The following is a 22,879-nucleotide window of genomic DNA, read 5'->3' on the forward strand; positions in this document are numbered from 1 at the left end:
AACAATAAAAATTAGACGTGACGTATATGAACAGAATTAAGTTACGTTTGTTGATCTTTGTGCTCTAAACGTTTATTCAGGCAATTTGCGCCTAGTGCATGCATAAATAATCAAATAACGTGCGCGCGCTAATTTAATGAACAGTCGAGGCTCCATCTTCGCACTAGCAATGCAATTTTCACCACCCATTTAACGTTTGTCTAGTGATTCAAAATCAAGTTTAATTAATTTGGAACTTGTAGAGAAAAGACTACGATCCTTTATTGACTCCCCTAGTTGGGACAGAACTAGTTATTCCAGTTAGTATCTCCCCCTCCTTTGTGGTAGCATTAGAATACCCAACGATCAGAATAATAACAATAATATTGTGGTATGGTTATACCCAATTGCATTAATTAATGTATTGGTTAAATGTTGAATTTATAATTGTGTGATTCAGTGTGTTGCAATAATGCATGCATGTGTACGTAACGCGTATTTATGATTGATGCTCAATTAAATGCTAATGGTTGAATAGGTGCACGCGGGACGTGCTATAAATGAACGCGTGGCTGCACGCTTTTGATAAGTATAGACATTTAATGTATTGTTATTGTTAAAGTTGATACTGTTACGCGCAGTCTTGTTTTTGGGGAAATAAAACGGTGTTATTGAGCAATTATATTTATCTGTTTATAGTTGGAATTTTAAGTACAATATTTGTTTACTACCTTTGAATCCTAGTTCGTTAGCTAATGTAAGAAACGTACGTCATCCGACGAATGATAACTAAAAATACGAGTGGTTTTGATGGGGCATTGTTGTAAAAAGAGAGAGGTAAAGACGTTAATTTAATTACTAAAACTAATATATACAATGGAGAAGGCTTAAAAGGGCTATTCATTGTCGGGACTCTTTGTTTAGGCACATATAATAAACGTATACGTGTGTTTCTCTTACAGGGCCTTTGTCTCGTGCTTCTCGCGGGTTCTGCTCGTAAACTCCCGCATTAGCTTGCGAGAAGCGCGACACAAAATTAAAAATTGTAACCAATAGTACGGGTCTTCATTTCAATTTTTGTAGCTGCGGTTCTTGCGCAGCCGCTTCCAATTTAAATATCGCGAGCAACCGCAACTGGACCCCAACTAGTACGTTACAAAATTGGTATCAGAACATCGTTTCATTTTGATTCGTTGTAGCAACATTACAATTGTTACTATACAAAACCTGAAAATTGTAGACCAACCCCCTTTTTCGCTCCATACGGAGTACCCATTTTTGTTTGAGGGTCATCCGACGCCCACGATTCGGGTGCTTATAAATGAACAACCCGTCTTTGCATTACTCGATACCGCTGCATCGGTATCCTTAATTTCCTCTTCCTTTTTGGATACACTTAAAGGTTCTCCCCCAACTTTTACGGATCAATCTATGGAATTGCGAGATGTGACTAATCATTCCTTTTTTTACCAGCATATTGTCAGTTAGCTTTACGACTTGATCGCTTATCTTGGAAATGGCGATTTTGGGTGTCTGAGACACTTCCTTTTCCGTTAATTTTGGGCACAGATTTTTTGGTTCATGCTGGAGCTACTATTTCCTTTGAAAAGAAGCTGTTATCTTTTCCCTTTCATCTAGAGGGTATTCCAATGGCCTTTTCCTTATCACCTCCTATCGAGTCCCAGGATGTTTCACCTTCTTCCTTGGTAGTCTCCTCCGAGGTCAACCCTCAATTAGATATTTGCACTCCCTTGCCTACACCTTTGCATAGTTCACCTTTACAATCCTTGTTGTGTCAATTTCAGGATGTAGTCACTGAAAAGGTTGGTTCTTGTACCTTAGAACCAGTTTCGATACCTGTTGTGTCGGATATTCCTTTTCGATCAAAACCGTTCCAGCTTAATCCAGTTCAAACTGACATTTTGAGGAAACAGATTGAGGAATTACAGGCGCAACATATCATAGAACCGTGTCGATCTGCTTATTCTAGCCCGGCCTTCCTTGTACCCAAAAAGAACGGTACCCACCGCTTGGTATGCTCCTATAAACATCTTAATCGTCTAATCGCTTATGATCAATTTCCACAACCCCGTATCGATCTTTTGTTTCAACATCTACAATCAGCAGCAGCATTTTCTTGCTTGGATTTATGCCAATCGTTCCATCAGATACGGTTGGACGATAGGAGTAAGGATTTAAAAGCCTTTGTTACATCGTTTGGCCAATATAGGTATACTCGTGTTCCATTCGGTATCAATCTGGGCACCCAAATATTGACCAGGGCACTGGACGAAATTTTGGGCAAATTCAAATACAAGTTTCTTTTGAACTATGCCGATGATTTATTAATCTATTCACCTGATATTTCTTCCCATTTGGAACACATTAAAGAGGTCCTTCTAGCTCTGCGGAAAGCTGGTCTTACCAGTTCAATTTTTGCAGCTGCGGTTGTCGCGCAGCCGCTTCCAATTTAAATATCGCGAGCAACCACAACTGGACCCCAACTAGTACGTTACAGTGTGGACGAGCAAATGGGAACTGTACGGAAGCAGAATGATTGTATCGGACCACGTATCCACGGCGCAGATATCCAGCGCACACCATGTAATTGGGCAATTACACTCAAATCAATTTAAAAATTAAGGTTTTGTGATGTCCCGCGTTCCATAAGAACAGTTGCGGCATACAGGGGGCGTTGGGGGGAGGGGAGGTACTTGCCTTGCACTTTTTGTCACCTTTGCAAAATCACTATGCTAAACCTTATGTACGAAGGCAAAGTAAACTGTCCTTATCCCCTTACATTAGGCACCTTGCCCACCCAGTTTTGGATCCCAATCGCCGCCACTACATAAGAACCAATTACATCTGAAGAGCCAATCAATCTTCATCACCCACAAAATGGCGGTCCCGAGTAATCATGTATGACGTCGCAGTCATACATGCAGTAATTCTAGAAGCGGGAGTGTCGATCATGTAGCACTACACAAACGAGCAATAATGGCGAAGAAAACTCCCGAACACACAGACGTGAGGTGGGGGGGAGAATAGCATAAACAGTTAAAATATTCTCTATATTATTTTCCGTACAATGAGCACGTGTTTCAGAAAGAAGATGTAAGGTACGTAGAAAACCATGTATATTGAAGAAAACATACCACAAGCGAAAGTTACAAATTGATAAATGAAATAATTTCGGATAATATATAGTTCTAAGTTATCGAGTAGTGCCTCTCCCAAGGAAAATATATCAGTTATGTGATAGGCCAAAGGTACCTTAAAATGTTTTGAACTTTGGAAATCAGATATATGAAATTGTTGTTTAGGTCATTTCTTCTAGCAAGGAAACACTGGAAACGTTTCATTGACCGGAAAGAATGGTGTAAGGGGTGACCCTTCCACGTAATGCAACGAATTGTTAACCTCAGTTTCCCATGCTACGGCCTAGACTGCATTTTGCAGTCTAACGAGGCTTCGGCGTCTACACCTACGATCAGTAAAATCCTCTATAGGATATGTGTGTGTTGCCCTGTGTTTTGTCCTTATGTGTGCTGAGGGTTCATTTACATATCTTTTAACCAAACTAAGAATATTTTAGTTCTCCGACATTACAATCACGTTATATTAGTGATATTTCAATTATGCTAGAGGAATGGACCCCGTATATAGTGACGGGTGCACAATCACCTAAGTGCTGACGCAACCAAAAATTTCAAATTTAATGATACAGGTTCGAACGTGTTGTTGCACTTGATGGGTTTATATTATACTCTCAAGAATAAGAAGATAACTTGCACGTTTTCAGGGTATATTCTGTTTTTGTTGATTGGTAAGATGTCGGTAATGTGAATGAAGGCGAATGCATAAATTGTGTAAAATATTGTTTTGTTGTTAATAAAACCAAATGCTTAAATAACAAAGCCGAAATCATTGTACATCGTTCATCGCCTATTTTTAAACGCTCATCAGCACTTTGTGGTATGAACGCTAAAATAGGTCTGCCATTGTGATGTCTATAGTTCTAGGGAATTTATCAATGTTTCTTCGTCAATATCATGTTGTTAAAAATTGTACAATTATATACTAAAAGGCATATTTGATCTGTGTTATATTAAAGGTTTCTTAGAATTATATTATTGGGCTACTATCTTTTGCCGTAATTCAGAAAAATTGCAACACTTCATTTCCATTAAATAGATTCATAATAGACGATATTCACAATTATTCCACACGATAATGATGTAATTATTATGGGTGAATGTAGAGACTTCTAGCGACAGTCGAATGGTGTGATTAATTTCTATAATTAAAAATATATATATAATGCAAAACACTGTGCTTGTGAATTGTGCTGATGTTTGAAATTATCCTTATAATATGTCTATATTTTAATGGTAGCTATTTGTGCTAAAATCCCAGCATAAACCTTTGTGCGTCATGTGAGGACACACCAGCAACCAATATACGTTATTCTATCCAGTTACCTTCTTCCAAGAAATGGGAAAAACAAATGCCATAATTTGTCTGTCGTTTGTTTAGTGACAATCTGAACCAAATTCTCCAAATATGTATCGGACTTTACCACAATCTGTGAATAATGAATTAACTTATTATTAATACTGAGTGGTTTGAAATACACAAAACAAGTTAAAATATTTTATAAATTATAGTTCGCTGGAAAAGCTTTCATGTACTGGCCTAGACATAGTAATTGTCGTATTAACTTACATGACTCAATGTAGAAAATTGGCCACTTTGGTAACATACATTGCATTTGTACAAAGTTTCATCAGAGACCAGTTCTACTATATACCACGTCGGAAACCAATAGCCACGGAGGTCTTCAGATGTCTCCAACTCATGGAAGGAATATGATAATCCCGAATAATAGATCTTTCCTTTCTCATAAAATATATATCCACTGAAATTTCTTATGTTCAAGCTACTAAGTCTTGTCTCCATGCATAATACAACACTAAAATGCTGACCGAGGCAAATATATTATAAAATAGCACACTAAAACGTAACGTTTCCTTTCTCTAAAAGTGTCTTCTTCAGACAAAGATTTTTAATAAATAAAAAATAATTTATTGTGAATCTTTGTCTGAAGAAGACCCTGTTAGAGGATGGAAACGCTACGTTTTTAGTGTGTTTTTTTACAATACATTTTGCCTCGGTCAGTATTTTGAGTGTTTTGTGAAATTTATATTTAATAAATGCTTAAAATCATGTGGGTCTGCGTAGAACAGGATGAATTTTAATGGGAAAGCATCTAACACCATCATCTGTTGTAGTCGATGATTTTTCATGTGCATTTGTAACCGATACTTATGTACATGTTGTCTGCTCCAGTTGACAGAACTGGACTACTTGTGCTGCCAACGATGATTATGTGTTTCTAAAATAGCACTTTTGATTTATCCCATTTAACCGCTATTCCTAAAACTATCAGATGTTGCACTTGGTCAATATTGATGGCAAACTACAGATTAGAATTGCATCAGTCTTCAAACATGGAATTACGACTAAGCAAAATTTTCATATTTCTTCCCTCAAAGTAAAAAAAAACTCAATATGCTGACCAAGGTAGAAATTTATTTTATTATAAAACATAAACTAAACGTAACGTTTCAACCTTCTAGCAAGGTCTTCTTCAGACTATGTACCAAGTACAAATGTAACAAGGTACAAGAACAGGACGATATATGTACACAAAAATATTCCCTCCAGACTATTAGAAAGTTAAATTCTAGCAGGTGGCTTTCCCTTGTCAACTTTACTTTCACCTGAAAGTGAATGTGGTTGGACTCTTTATCTCACGCTCTATTTCCTTCATTCTTCTTCCTTCTTCTCCCCTTTTTCTCTCTTGTCCAGTTCATTGTGTCTTCTTCACCTTTCTTCTCTATTTCCTTGGCCTCTTTCCACTTTCTCACTAGCATTCTCTTCTCCCTTCCTATCTGCTTAGCCTCATCCCACTCTATGTCATGTCCTGTTTCTCTCGTGTGTAAGAAAGGTGAAGAAGACACAATGAACTGGAATGGGGGACTGATGGTAAACAAAGAATGGAAGAAGATGTTAGAAATAGTGGAAAGGAAAGAGAGAAAGAGGAGAGAAGAAGGAAGAAGGATGAAGGAAATAGAGCGTGAGATAAAGAGTCCAACCACATTCACTTTCAGGTGAAAGTAAAGTTGACAAGGGAAAGTTACCTGCTAGAACGTAACTTTCTAATAGTCTGGAGGGGAGTATTTTTGTGTATATATATCGTCCTGTTCTTATACCTTGTTACATTTGTACTTGGTACACAATCTGAAGAAGACCTTGCTAGAAGATTGAAACGTTACGTTTAGTTTATGTTTTATAATAAAATAAATTTCTGCCTTGGTCAGCATATTGAGTTTTCATATCATGGAAACAAGGCTTAAGGGTGTTATAATCTCAAAGTAAGTGTTCTGGATAAAAAATTTACTCGAATTCCCTATTTCAGTAATGAATGGACCCTAGATTATAGAATAAATCGGTGACGTAAGGTATTAAATAAGCTGCCAAAGGACCAGTAACGGCTTCTGCCTATTCGCACAGTTTCAGTTTCACACCCAAATAAATCTGCACCTGTGTACGTATTCATTGAAGTCCATACTCTTGAAAACATCAATATTCACAGGCCGTTTACGTTCCATTTGCTTCCACTCTTCTGCAGCATTTCAGCTACAGTAGGTCTCTAGCCTCGATTGAGACTCGCTTGCACTCCTCGAAGTGAGCTACCTATGGCGCTGATTAAGCAAGCGAATAAAGAAAACCGATAGGCTGAGATTGTGGCTTGCATTATTAGTGTTTTCAGTAGCACAGCAAACTCGTGAGCTACCATCACGAGTTATACGCTTGTGGAATGACTCGTCTACAACGTGACTGATTTTGCAAGGTAATCTATTGCTAAATTATCTACAGGTCACGAGAAAACTTCACAAGAGCATCCCAACTCTGTGATCCACGGAAAAAATAACGGGTGATTCAATTTTTTTTAAAAACTCCATCTAATACAGCTCTAAATTGTCTCATTATCAGTGAAAGCTGCATCATAACTTGGAGTGCCAATGTCTTTGTCATCATTATGTACTCAAAAACGACGTAAATAATTGGGTTTGGTGATAACACTACTGGACGCGAGGCTATGGTGCATACCCACAGACTCGGACCACCAGCAGCAGCCTGCCAAGGACGAGACTTGAAGATGCAAGAAAACAGGTTAAAACAGGTGAAAACATCAGTTACGAGTTTCAAGAAATGGTCGATGAAATTTAGGTTGGGTAACTTCGACGCTATGTACCAAAACTCTTCCGAAACCAGACGATGAAATACACTGGTGTCCAAAAGTATATCATAATGACAGTTCCTAAAATAAACGCAGACCTGAACGGTCTCAGGCACAGTAAACGTATATACATGTATGAAAGAGTACCGGAAGTGAAGGACAAACGGACAGAAATAGCTCCAGGGCGAACAAGTCGAGTTTAGTGAGAAATGACCACAGGTGTGCATTACCTATGCATATGCGAACATGAAGAATCTGGAATCTGCGGTGGATGTTTGACCATCGATATGGTGTGTGATCATCCCTGGAAAAGGGCCTCACAGCGATGTAGCATGCTTGTAGTAAGGGCGTTGATGAGTCCAGCTGGAATATGTCCCCACTCCTCTCGAAGGGAAGTACGGAGGTTTGGTATGGTTCGTGAAGGCGGCTGCCTGGCTGTCATTCGTCGTCCCAATGCATCCCACGCATATGTTCCATGGGTTTCAAGTCCGATGACCGCACCAACCACTCCATGCGTTGAATATCTTCCCCCTGAAGATATTTCTCCACAAGGCTTGCTCAATGATATCGTTCGTTATCATCCATTAAAATGGACTAGTACACAAACACACCATACTGGTCCCTTTCCATGATGTTATGCGGATTGTAGCGGGTCTCTGCTCTTTCCAGAAGCAGTCTGTAAACTGAATCACGACTCGTCGGAGAAGAGCGCATGGCGTCATTGGCAAATGGCCCAGTAACGATGTTCCTCGCTCCACCGTAAGCGGGCCCGCCGTTGCGCGGGGGTGAACTGGACACACATTACGGGTCATATGTCATAGGGAACAGCTGTATGCAGCCGCCGGTATACAGTTTCCGTGAAACCCGTGGTCCAGATGCTGCTGCTGTTCTGATACCAGTTGCCAGGCACACATCCGCCGAGTAAATTTTGCCATTAGTGTCAGACACAGGTCCTGCTGAGGATTTATAATCCGTGGCCGCCCTGGTGTGGATCAACGTCGGACTTCTCAGTTGATTTGAAACTCTTGTCACAGCCTGGAGATGACACTTTGCGGGCCATTCAGAACATAAGAGACCTCTGTGTTCGATGCACTTCCAATTGCCTGATTATCCTCCCTTTCAACAAAGGGTCTAAATTGCGTCCTCCTGGCATGTCTCAGTCGACAGCACTCACGCACACCACAGAAAACACCTCTGCACTTCAAGGGAGCACTACCTCACATGAGGTGTGGTGTGCTGTTATCAGGTCAGTCCACACCATGTGATTGATTATGCGACCTTCAGCACGCACACGTGCCTGTGTACCGAGGTTATTACACGTCACACTGTTCCATTGTTAGCAATTGTCGCTGTTAGCGGAGTTCTTATGCTTTCATTGCTCAGTTTTCCTCATTATGCTATACTTTTGGACACCAGTGTATAAACATACTCGGACCATATGTTTAATTTCCAAGCATTAGGATAATGAAAAATAGTACATATATTTTTTGTGATCACATCGCCGAACAGTATACTTAAATAACTATATTACTGCAGTTTTCAGTTATTGTATGATCAGAATAAAAATATTCAGTGTGGGATGTTTCATAGTTATACAGACATTAAACGAGTTTTAAGTTCTGCGTGCTGTTTCGTCATGAGGTACAATATAATGACAATGAACTTAAGTTTGTAAAAGTTTTGTACACTTAATTAAATATTTAAAAGGAATGTGACTTACTCCTTTGTAGATTTTATCAAGTTTTCCAGGTACGTGCAGCCATTGAGGAACACCTATGTAAGATTTAATGTAATCACACTTCTCTACAATCAGCTGTTTCGTCTCCGAATTCATCCATGTGAGATCTAACACAAGATCCCGAAATGCAGATTTAATATCTTTTAACATTGCTCCAACCTAGAAAAAAATGAAAATTTGTATGTGTGTGTGTGTGTAAGGTTCACGTGCATGTGATTATGAGTATCTGTGTTTGGAGGCTTGCGTGAAATGATCGAGCACAGACAACCACCAACCCTATATCCTCGTCCCATTTTTAATGACTTTACACCACATTTCCTTCAGATGTTCTGTGCAAACTCATGGACCAATTCCGCGATGTACGACAATTTGCAAATTTAAGCTTTGTTTTAGAACATGGGTTGTGCTCTCATCGGTTATCTCTGATTCTAGATGAGGACACATACTTAGAATATTCATGTTGTTTAATTTAGAATCGCCCAAATTATATAAGACAAAGATTTTCATTTTCAAATCTTCAAATTATTATTAATTTTATTATTCAGGGCATGACACCAGAATGTGTTTTTTTTTCATTTCCTTTCGTTGAGGGTGTTTGTTTCTGCAATGGTTCTGGCAACACTTATTTATTGTCATTTGCAACACCGATGTACGCCATTTATGAACATGGATAGATGGACGTGCTGTACCTGTCAACGCTTTTTATAAAAATGGTGACATTCTTTGTTGCAGCTCCAAGATGAGAACATCTACTTTATTTTCATATAGAGAGGCACGATCCTATTTCAGCGGCCAATGAAATCAGGATTTGTGTGAAGAACTTTGAAGATGTGGTAAGTGAATTCAAGCCGAAACCGACAGAAATATGACTATTCAAATGTTGGAACATATCATGGACGATTCTCGTTGCAGATTGTCCGAGTGTCAACGACGAAATGGTGGTCACCTGCTGGACTTGATTTTCAAAACATGATCGCAAATCGCAACCTTTGAACTTATAGTTCATGTGCTTGTATTATTATTTTAAATAAAAGGGTAGTGATTTATTTGTTGCATTTTAGAAAGCCCATTTTTACACCTCACCCTTATACGTGGCTTGTACCGTTCTTGCTATAAGTTGCATTTCTATTGATATAGCTGCTGTGGTTACATGGGGAAAGCAAATAATTTTCAAGCTGTGTCTCTTTCCATTGATGTTATTCCGTGACGTCTTCCTCATCAGCATACTTGGTGAAAACTACCTAGATATAAGAGTAATATTTTATGAAACTTCATATTTTCTAGAACAAAATACTGATGTTTAGATTCATGGATAGAATAAAATTCATCACATGACGTAAATATCACAAAACATCATACTTGTAAAAACTTTTTCTTAATGTTACAATAATACAATGTCTATACAGCTAGCAAGCAATAGTTTTTGATTTGGCATCGTCTTAGATTATCTTCGGTATCAATGAGATTTCTTCAATCCAGTGAAGAACTCTGTACCATATAATTTCCTTCAACATTTCTGTACATTACTATGACAAGCTACAAATTACTTTCTTGCTAATTTGTTTGTCTCCAAAATGACCAACCATGAATTATATCATCTATTATATCTGATCTAGAGGAAGTGTCCGAGTTCCTGGGGGATGCGGACGGAGCTAAGAAGAATCAGGTAAAGCAACCCCTACAGGGACATCCGTTCTGTTAGTCGTAAGCGTTAAGCAAACATACCCCCACGTAATTAATTCCACTTCGAGTTGTGTCTGGAACCATCATTAGAATTACGTAATAATCTATTACAATTAGAAACATTGTCATGGAAGCGAGCATCTCGTAACTTCATATCATTATCAAAGATAGTGACTTTTCATGCTCTATTTCATATTTTGAGCAAAAACATGACTGTATTGTGCTCCATTCTTCCAAAACTCTAATGGTGTTTCGAGACGGGGTAATTTAATTTGATTCTTGATATTTAGCGTCGCTTTTCTGACAATTTTGGCAAATAATGACGATGAGGACGAGTGATGATATGATGAAATTGATGAAGGAGCTCCCAAAAAGAGCGCCAATGCCTAGGCCGGTATTCGATCCTTCAAGCAATTCCCCTATGAGACCGAACTGTTGGGTCACCCTGTGGGGAGGGGGGGGGGGTAAGATATGTATTAGAGCTGAGCCGATACCGATACAGGCGATACCATGCGATACCAAATATTTTGAGTGGCTAGAAGAGCGGCCAAAGGCAACAACTCTTCTCAACATTTGTCTTCAAACGTTCGTTCATCCTTCCTTGTGACAGGTTGGGATCACAGCACAGAAGTTCCCCAAATATTTGTAGAAACGCCAGATAAACCTCACCCCCCCCCCCTGGAAAGCACATAACATGATAAAAAAAAGTAAAAACTGAACTCAAACGTGACCATGAAGGAATGTAACTCCTTCGTTAAGTCTATAGAAATACGAAAAAGAAAACATTCCTTTCCAATACTTGCTCGAAAGCTCCTGGGGGTAAGATACGTAGGTAGACGTTTTCAAACAACACGCCGCACTAATGCCGGATCAGTTGATTGTGGTGTTCTTGAAAAAGATGGATTAAGTTGTGACGGTCCTGTGGATCCTCACAATATAATTAATTATATGTTTATTGAAATTATTAATTTCATATTATACAAATCACTTTATATTAACGGTTCAAAAAAAATGTATAATTATTACTTTGTAGAACGTTAATTATATTTTATGTTATTCATTGCACTATACGCTGTATAAACGAGATATTTGGAATTCTAACGTTGCTATAGCAACGAGAATCAATAGTCATTATGTGATAGTGTGTCTGACAAAAATGGAAATATAAGTAATAGTGAACTGCATATTGCTCAGTTATTTCACTAATATATAGACCCATAGAAGTTGTATCTTCACCTTCGCGTTTTAGTTTCAAATATTTATGAACGAAATATAATCGTGCAAATGATTGAATTGTGAACGTCACAGTATAATTGGTGGTCCAGTATTGTGGAACGTTATCAGCACGATCTTGAGTGATGTGTTTTGCGTGTTAACTTACACCATTTTTCTCGTGAATCTAGTTTGTACATAAAGTTATATTATGTACGCATCAAGTAATCCTTATAATCTGAGGTCCAAAACAAGTCTTACAGCTAGATCTATCAATTGTGGTGATGAACCTGATGAATCACAAAATAAGAATGGTGCCATGAATATGGTGAAGTGCTGCAAAGATCCCGATAAGGAAAGGTTGGTAGCTTGTGAAAATTGTGGGCATTGGTATCATTTACAATGTTTGGGTTTGTCCGATAAGCATTGGGAGTTATACCAGTTAAATGAAAATTATTTCTGTACAGGTTGTGATCCATCTTATGATCCGTTCAGTATTGAAGCTTTTGTGCAATGGAAAAGAAGTCAAGAAAATGTTCAAGAAATTGACATTCGTCCTTCTGTGTTGGCAGAGACGTCAACGGGGTAAAGTAATGCTCCTATTCAAATGTTTGATCTGCTGGCAGAGTTAAGAAAAATCAGCGAGTCACAACAGATGGAATTTACAAAAATTAGGGAAACTCAAGATTCTATGAAGCAAACTCAAGATTCTATGAGGCAAACTCAAGAGTCTCAACAGCTTGAGTTTACAAAAATGAGGCAAACTCAAGAGTCTCAACAGCTTGAGTTTACAAAAATGAGGCAAACTCAAGATTCTATGAGGCAAACGCAAGAGTCTCAACAGCTTGAGTTTACAAAAATGAGGGAATCTCAACAGGAAATTCAAAATTCACAGCAACTACTCAAGCTTGACTTCCACGAATTGAGTACATCGTTACGAAAGGAATTAGCTGAAGTTGCCGAGTCCTGCAAATTAGCAACACGTTCATTACATCAGGAAATGGAAAGAGAAGTGCAAGGACTAACAGAGAAAATCGAGGAAGTCAACACTACTTGTACAGAGAATTCTCATAAACTTGCTGGGTTGAATGATCAGATTACAGAATGCCAGAACAATGTTTCGGGGTTGTCTCGGCAAGTTCAAAGACTTGAAGTCGTTGTGAGCAAGGATGAAATAACTAAGCGCGTGGAAGCATGTGAGGAAAATATTACTAAGTTAACATCTAATATTTCGACTAATGTTGAATCAAGTAATCCTGTACAAGTTTACAGTTCTCATGTGAATAGTAACTGTCAACCTGGTATTCCTGCACGGAACCTAACCTCTCCTAAATCATCTGATTCTTCAGCGTGTGATGTTTCTGATGATGAACACAATCGCATTGCTTCACAAAGACACAAATGTTCTAGAAATAATCGAGTGAGAACTAGTAATACTAACAAGTTATGTCAATCAAACCGTTCTTTATATTCTGATGGTTCTAGTCAGGAAAGAAAGAGGCAAGTAAACCAAAATTCAGCAAATCCGCAGAATCATCGATGTGACTATCCTGACAATTGTATGCGTTCGCTTACTCAGGAACCTCGACGGTTGGTAAGATTGAATGAACTTACTGTTCTTCCTAAATATTCTGGAGATCCTGAAAAATCAAGCCCACGTAAGTTTATTAAAACTTTAACGTCCTACTTAGACTTACTGCAAGTTCCTGACATGCAAAGGCTTGAATGTATTACTAATTGTTTTCAAGGACCTGCAGAAGGTTGGTATAATACTCATGTCGATTCGTTTACATCGTACAAACAGTTTGTTGACGAATTTCTGAATCACTACACGTCTTATTCGTTAACTCAGGCTCAATTATCTGAACTTAGAAGTCGTAAATATGATCCTAAATCGACGAGTAGTATGGAAGTTTTTGCTATTCGTACGCATTCAGCATATTATAATTTAGTTGATCGTCCGAATGATGCAGAAGTTATTGATATTTTAATCAATCAGTTGCCCACATCTATTGCACAAACAATATTAGCTGCTAGAATAGTTCAAATGGATGATGTAATTGCTTTACTAAAGAGGTTGGATTTAGTGAATTCAAGATCAAACAAGAGTTTTAATGTTCATGATAATGTACGTGAAAAAAATTTCCGACATGATGGGAATAATTCTAAAAGTTTTACCGACAATAATAGTGCAAGGGAAAAACTGAGAGTTCAAAGTGTTGCTAAAAGTTCATCGTTTGTGAACGATGATGAACCTAATGGAAATCAAGGTTTAAGACGTAACGTAAGACCTAATGATAGTGTTAATTTTGTTTCTTCTAGCGATGAAAATAAAAGAATTAAGATTCCACGTACAGATGTTCCATTTGTTGCTGAAAACCAACAATCAAACTCCAGCCAGAAGACGATGATATTTAATAGAAATAATAATTTTGGGAAACCTAACCTAACTAACACACCATATAATCGTTACAGACGTAATGGTGCAGGAACTCAACATTTCCGGCAAAATAGAAGTCCACAAAGCTCACGATACTTCAACAATAATGGTAGATTTATGAGCAACAGTTTCAATGCCAGAAACGAGCAAGAACAACAGCAATTTACACTGCGTCCTAACTCTCAGTTCTCTAACAATAATTTCCACTCATTCCAACCATGCAGTGTATGTGCCAATTGCGGATATTCGTCTTCTCAGTTGTCAACGGGAAACAGTTGCAATGCAACTGCAGTGGCGAATACTCCATTAAATGAAAATGCTCCATCTTTCGATCCAAGAGAAACTTCTTGTAAACAGTTCATTTCTTCTGCCCCTGGAGCAACATTAAACGAACGTCGCGGGTGAACGTGGACCAGTTTGTTCGCACCAACATAATGGAGGGTCCGTCTAAATCATGTCGTAGTAATAATATAGGCACAACTTGTCAGTATGCTGTATTAAGTAATTCCGTTTTATCTGAAGTTGATCATTGTTATCCACTTTCAATATTTTTTCAATTAGATTGGTACGAAGATGAACCTACTTGGATTTTAAATGATACTGGTACACCTACTCCTATTACTGATCAACCTTTGATCACAGGAACAGTTTGCGGTATTACCATACAGTGTGTCATCGACAGTGGAAGCCAGTGTAATTTAGTCAGTTATGAATTATGGTGCAGTATAAAATCAATTATTCCGAGTGCCAAACTGGATACAGTGGATCAACTTAAGTTATTGCCGTTTGCAGGACATCAGAAGTTTCGTGTTGCTGGTCGGAAGATTATAAGTATTTAAATTAACTCGGAAGTGTTTTCTTTGGAGATGTTTGTATTGAAGCAACTGCATGCTGAATTAATTCTCGGAATACCATTTTTAAGGCAATACAAAACTGTACTCGATTTTAGAAGAAACGAAATTAGTTTGATGGCGTCTACAGGTTCCGAATTGGTTCAGCCATTTAACTCTAGCAAAAGCACAACTGATAGGGATCGCTACCAGATGCAGGAAGTTACTATAGTCAAAGAAGCAGAAAATTTACTTGTCGTTTCTCTAGATCAGATCACAACGAAGGTGCGGCCGTGTGAATCACTCAACACGGAGCAGCAGTCTCAGCTTTAGAATCTAATAATAGAATATCATAGGTTGTTTTCTGATCGACCCCGATCTGCATTCGTAGAACCTTATCAAATTGAACTAGACACAAAGGAACCAATCCAGGCACCTATATATCCGGTACCGTTCTCCAAAAGAGCAGCGTTAGAAAGGGAACTAGAGAAATGGAAGGCCTGGGGAATAATTAAAGAGATGTCTTCGCCTTATTTAAACCCAGTACATATCGTTCCAAAATCTAACGGTGAGTTGCGTCCAGTAGTAGATTTTCGTCGCCTAAACCAACTTGTAATTTCACCACTTACCCATGTTGAACCTATAAACGAGGTACTTCAACATTTTAAGGGTGCAAGATATTTTTCTTCGATTGATCTCTCCTGTGGATATTTTCAAATACCACTTACGCCCGACTCATATAAGTACACAGCTTTTTCGTATCGAGGACGACAGCGCGTGTTTTGTTACTTGCCATTTGGTATAAAATCAGCTGTTTCTGTTTTTGTTGAAAGAATGAATAAGGTGTTTGGACCAGAGACTCATTCATTTCTGATGATATATGTGGATGACATTTTAATATTTAGCCCAACAATAGAGAAACATTTTGAACATCTTGATTATGCTCTACAGACATTGCAGAAGACGAACATGTCCATAAAATTTGGCAAATGCAAATTTTTCCAAACGGAAATTAAGTTTTTGGGTCATGTGGTGTCTGGTTCCGAGATTAAGGTCGATCATGATAAAGACTCAGCTATTCTACAGTTTCCTGTTCCTCAAAACAAAAGGTCACTTCGCAAATTTTTAGGACTGGCAAATTGGAGGAATCGTTTTATACAGGGATTTTCAGATATCGCTAGTCCATTATATCATCTTTTACGCAAGAATGTGTCATTTTATTGGACACCTCAGTGTCCAGAAGCTTTCTTGTTATTAAAGAATGCTCTAATTTCAGCACCAGCATTGAGTCAACCCGACTTTGAGTTGAGGTTTTGTGTTTCTGTTGATGCAAGCCAGAAAGGATTGGGTTGTGTACTTTGGCAAGTTGATAATGATGAAATTCGTGTCATACAATACGGCAGTCGTGCTCTTAGGGGAGCAGAGATTACATATAGTACACACGAATTAGAATGTTTAGCTATATTATTTGCTCTGGAGAAATTTGCTATATATCGTAAAGGAACTGATTTCAACTTATATTCAGATCATAAGTCGTTATCTTGGCTTAAAACTGCACAATCACTTAATTCTCGTCTTACGAGATGGTCTCTCAAACTGCAGTGTTTTGATTTCACGTTATATCATGTACCAGGAGTTTCGAATAATATTGCTGATACGTTGAGCAGATTTCCGCCTTGTACTACTTATTCTGCACTTGATGATAAATTATATATCAATCAAGTAATTGTGGAAGATTCACAAGATGATACTTCTTCTATTTGGTTAAAAGCTCAACGAGCAGATGAAAAATGCAATAATATAATTTCTCACTTGGAAGATAGTACAACCGATAAAAACTTTTCAAAGTATCTTCTTCACAACAAAATTCTTTTTCATAAACCCAATTCAGATGAAATTTGTAAACTTGTAGTGCCACGTGAGCTTATACCTTTGGTATTACACAAAATGCATGATTTAAATGGACATTTTGGTTATCAGAAGGTTTTAGCAGCTTGTAGAAGGGCATTTTTTTGGCCGTACATGAGAAAATCAATTAGAAATTACCTGAAAGATTGCTTAGAATGTGCACGAACAAAGATTGTAGGTCGGCCGTTGCGGAGAGATGAATATCACGTCGTTTCTCACCAACCTCACGATTTCCTCTCTATTGATTTAATCGGAAAATTACCAAGATCACGTACATATGAATATCTCCTCACAATTGTAGACGTTATGTCAAAGTTTGTTATGATTTATCCGTTAAGAAAAGCGACTGCCAGGGAAATTATCAATCGTTTTGAAGAACATTATTTTAAACATTACCCTGTATGTAATGTATTATTATCAGATTGTGGAAGCCAATTTACATCAAATGAGTGGAAAGCCTACATGGATTCAAGGAAAATTAAGCATATTACTACTACTACATACAATCCGAAATCTAATCCTATTGAGAGGTACAATAAGGAGATTGTTAGGTTACTGCGATTATTCTGCAATGATAATCACACCAGTTGGTATCCAAAAATGAATTCTATTATTCAGTTATTAAATCATTCATGCTCTTCAGTTACCGGATTATCTCCTAGTGAACTTTTCTTACATGAAGATATGAAGGACTCAATATTTGAAGAAATCAGCTGGCCAGAACAAATTAAATCTTTGCCATGGAAACGGAAATTGTTTTTAGCAGAAATCAGGATTAGACAATCTAGAAGAAGTAGAAAGATTAAGAATGCATTGAACTCGATCAAACTTCAAACAGGAGATTTGGTTATGATAAAAAATAGGCAAGTTAGTTCTAAAATTAACAGCCAGATTCATAAATTGTTCAACTTGTATATTGGGCCATTCCTTGTTAAGGAAATTAAGGACAATAATGCAATTCTTTACACAATGAACCAGCAATATTATGACAAAGTGAACTTTTCAAATCTTCGAGTGTTTAACTGTTCGGAAGAAAAGAGGAATCAACTCTTGTCTGAAAATCAAATTTATGAGAGTAGAGAGTAGATACTGGAAAATTGAAACCATTCTGTTTATTATTTTGTACAATTGAATGTTCTATTATGGTCTGATTTGTAATTACCTGTTAGGCACTAATCTGTTTATGTGCACATTGTTGTCGAATGTCAGATAATATTGTGCATTTGTAACTTGGTTTCAGTTATGTTGATTTTTAAATGAAAACTCCTCCTTGCTGTTTCGTAGTTTTCATTTTCCCGGAGGAGGGGAATGTTGTGACGGTCCTGTGGATTCTCACAATATAATTAATTATATGTTTATTGAAATTATTAATTTCATATTATACAAATCACTTTATATTAACGGTTCAAAAAAATGTATAATTATTACTTTGTAGAACGTTAATTATATTTTATGTTATTCATTGCACTATACGCTGTATAAACGAGATATTTGGAATTCTAACATTGCTATAGCAACGAGAATCAATAGTCATTATGTGATACTGTGTCTGACAAAAATGGAAATATAAGTAATAGTGAACTGCATATTGCTCAGTTATTTCACTAATATATAGACCCATAGAAGTTGTATCTTCACCTTCGCGTTTTAGTTTCAAATATTTATGAACGAAATATAATCGTGCAAATGATTGAATTGTGAACGTCACAAAGTAGCTGTGAAGTTAGCTTAGTTTTATCTACGTTCAAGCGGGAAGTGGGGTTTCCAGTTTCTTGTATTCTTGTTTTCTATGTAAGCATTTTGGGTGACTGCTGGTATCGGCCAATCAAGGATAATTTATTTCCGCCGAAATTAGATTGGGGCCATTCGGCTTTGAATGGAAGTATTAAAGAAAAACCATATACGCTACAACTTGTAATAATATACATAAAATATTAATAACAAACTTTACTTTTCATCAACTTGACATAACATTTTCTTAGTCAATAAACATTCAATTTTTAATTTTGACATTAATTTCGTGGTTGGGATGATTGTTTAGCGGTCTTAACTACACGTAAGCTAGATGATGAATATTTGCTGTTGTATCTGATTATAGAGTAGTTTTACTCTTCACGTAATATTAACAATATTTGTAAATCAATTTACATATTATGATAGACATATGTATTATTTTAACGTTTTATTTATAAACACATTCAGTATTATTATTATTTCTGAGACAATTGGATTGGGACGGCCCAAAAATTATATGATTATGTTGTGATGTGTTAGCATGACTCAGTATCTTGTTATTTTATACTGGAATTATACATGTATATATCGTTCGTGCGTGTGTGTCTGTGTGTGTAAAACAAGGTTAATGTATCATATTTTATCTCTATCTTCTCATATTTTGATGTTTCAAATTTCTAATTATTCTCTTGGATAAACATTGAGGCAACACCATAACATATGATTCTTAGATTATTATTTCGTCAATAAAAATACTTTTTCATACCTTTGTTCTCATAGATTTGACATGAGATTCATTGGCGTATGCATGACTCAGTGCTAGTGGCATCATCCTGTTGACAACATCGACGCACGTGAGGCTTCTGGAAAGACATAGACAGTATTGAAACATGTCACAAAGTACAAGAGAAACCACTTATCATTGAAAGTACTCCATCATTTTTTTAGAAGCAGGTAAGTAAATATCCATGGAAGGAAAGCAAGCAATTAGTTCCTAGGTTTGGGAGGAGACGATTTCTAGTTTATGTAAATCGTTGTAAGATTATACTAATGAGGTTGAAGTTATTGTTGACGAAAATACACTTCCAGAGATGTTATTACAATTCATGTATATAATTTCAATGCTAGAACCTTGCACATTTACAGAAATACAGTAATTTCTTCAAAGAAAGAACCAAAACTAATATACAATTCATAAATATTTGACATCATACAGGATATATAACCTACATCTACACACACAAAAGCACACATATATATTACTAGAATTTGATTTAGATGATATTATTGATAGAGAAACGAAATATAACAACAATATTTAACTAGTAAAAATGTGTTTTCATGTTATGCACGTATGTATAAAGGCAAATAACGAAACCTGTAGAATTCCCATCCCCCCCACCTTTGGTGCATTCCTAAATTACAATAAAAATTAGAATAGAGATATAAATAATGCCAGACAAGAATATCTGCCTTTCGTTTATTTAAAACCCCGGGAAGGGTGTCAGCAATTGATCCCAGAACAGTTTCTTGTTTGTAGCTATGTAATTTCACGAGCTATTTTCTTTATAAATTGCGGAACATTCCCCTACAAAACGTTAAGAAGAATAAATTCATAGTTGAACAAGTAAGTAATTGTTGGTCCAGGTGCAAATCACGAGAGAAAATAATATTGAGCTGCCAATTATTGAAGGCCAGCACGGATCCAACAAAATAATTCATTTTTGGTTATGAAAATAATGATCATTTGAAGATAATCCCTTACTGTATTATCCAATTGATGGATATGAATGTATCGCAGATACTGATAATCGGATTGCGATCGATCAGGACAATTCAGTTGATTGATGTGCATAACTTGCATTAAATGAGGTGGAAAGTATTCTGGGAATCACATATTCTGCTTGACATAAAGAAATATTACAGTACCGGATATCTAGTATGTGTAACGCAAATCAAGATAAATAGTACGTACAATATACGATTGACAAGCGCCTCTCTGTATCTCACTTATACAGGGTGAGTGACGGGAAATAGGCCAAAAGTAACTGGCAACACTGCCAAACGGAAGCTCCTGGCGGCGCTAGTTGCCATGCCGTCTACATGACAGAGGTCTGCCATTAGTTCACCATGAATCATTGGCCAGTGCACGTGCGTGTTCAAGCGGTGGAAGCCTTTTTTCGCGGGAAGAGCATTGTTGCTGTACAGCGGGAGCTGCGGCTTAAGCAGGACTAGCATTTTCGTGTGCCAAACAGAAAAATGATTACCAGGTGGGTGAAACAGTGGAGAGAAACTAGTTCTGTCGTCGACAAGAAGCATGAAGGACCCTCAAGGACATTGCGTACACCAGATAACATCGATCGTTTACGCCAGGCTTTGCAGCAAATTCCTCAAAGATCAGCTTGTCGCCATGCAAGAACACTGCACATGTCCGAAGAATTAGTGCGTCGAATTTTGAAGAAAGACCTACGCTATCATCTGTACAAGATACAGACTGTACAACACCTACGACTCGTTGACAAAAAGCATAGAAAATACTTTTGTGAACTGTTTCTAGAAAACTGAATCGAGATGAAGACTTGTTAGAAAACCTTATGGTATCTGATGAGGCGAATTTCCACCTGAATGCTTGCGTGAATAAACAGAATTTCCGTTAATGGTCGGACAGCAATCCTCAAATTCTGCATGAGACTCCTCAGTACAGCCCTAAGGTTGTTGCTTGGTGTGGCATCAGTGTTGTGAGTAGCATTGTGGGTCCATATTGTTTTTAGGACGAGGCAGGGGAAGCTGTGACAGTCAACGACGAGCGCTATGGAATCATGCTACTGAACTTTGTGGAACCCACTCTGCGCAGGAAAGGGCACTTCCACACAACTTGGTTCCAACAAGACGGTGCTACATCAAATACTGCCCTTTCGGGGCCTCCTCGATGGCGCAGTGGTATCGTCGTAGCCTTGTAATCAAGGGGTCCCGGGTTCAATACCCGGTGGAGGCACATAGTGGTTCGGATCCCACTTTAAACCGTAGGTCCAGTCCCAATTAGCCTTACTGTGCATAAAGTGGACTTAAAACACCAATTCAACAACCAACTCAACAACATACTGCCCTTTCGTCTATGACCATACTGAGAGGAATCTTTCAGCAACGAACAATCTCCCGCTTTGGAGATGTCCCATGGCCGGCTAGGTCCCCAGACCTCACCGCCCCAGACTTCTTTCTTTGGACTTACCTAAAAAACAAAGTGTATTCCAATCAACTGGATAGTCTTGCCCATTTAAAGGCAGTAATTGAAGAAGAGATTAAGGCAATATCACAAGACATGTTCCAAAATTTGATGCGAAATTTCCGTGTACGCCTGCAGATGTGCATTGATGCTAGTGGAGGACATTTGAAGGATGTCATATTTCGAACATAATAAGAATGGCATTAATGGCAATGTCTGTACATGTCCTGGGGGCCAATAAAAATGTTGCAGTTCTAACTATTTTTATTTTGTGAAGGTTTTATATTGTCCAATTTTCCGTGACGCACACTGTATTTCATCTAAAGTGTAAATCACCAATCCTGAGACCTTCTGTAAACAAACCGTCTCATCGATTCGCAGTATCACTCCGCGTCAGCTGATTCATGACCGCCGACTACCGCAATCATCTGCTGTTACTCTCATAAAACTCGCCATGTTGAAAGTGACACTACTTCCTTGCTGTTCACATGATTATTTTTAGAAAATAACCAATGTTATAAAATATCATTATGTACACAAATCTCTAAGCTCATTCAAAGTTACGATACATATTCCTACAAAATGTTCACACTTATCTTGACTGGCCATGTCACCAAGTTATTTTACGAAGTGCACTATATTTGGCGGAACAAAAATCGTTATTAGGATGCTTATCAAAGTTTCCAATCGCAATAAATTTACGAACTTTCTTTGTCTTGTTTTGATCATCATCATCAATATATTTATTGGACTCACAACATTGCATATGGCTGTTTATGCCTATCATATATTTTATTTACATAAGATACAATGAACATAAAATCTA

General features: G+C 37.6%; 1 protein-coding gene across 1 annotated transcript in view; it reads right to left on the bottom strand.

Annotated features, from left to right (window-relative positions):
• Positions 1-4,456: 4,456 nt before the first annotated feature.
• LOC146005497 (membrane metallo-endopeptidase-like 1) overlaps positions 4,457-22,879 on the bottom strand; it is a 136,387-nt gene continuing 117,964 nt past the window's right edge. Inside the window, exons 12-14 of the mRNA XM_083144742.1 lie at positions 19,597-19,693; positions 9,006-9,182; positions 4,457-4,564 (exon numbers count right to left, since the gene is read on the bottom strand). Coding sequence (XP_083000868.1) covers positions 4,457-4,564; positions 9,006-9,182; positions 19,597-19,693 — 382 coding nt within the window. The remainder of the gene's footprint in view (positions 4,565-9,005; positions 9,183-19,596; positions 19,694-22,879) is intronic.

Source organism: Lepisma saccharinum, chromosome 23 (genome assembly GCF_977018435.1).
Source record: "Lepisma saccharinum chromosome 23, izLepSacc3.1, whole genome shotgun sequence".
Taxonomy (NCBI): domain Eukaryota; kingdom Metazoa; phylum Arthropoda; class Insecta; order Zygentoma; family Lepismatidae; genus Lepisma; species Lepisma saccharinum.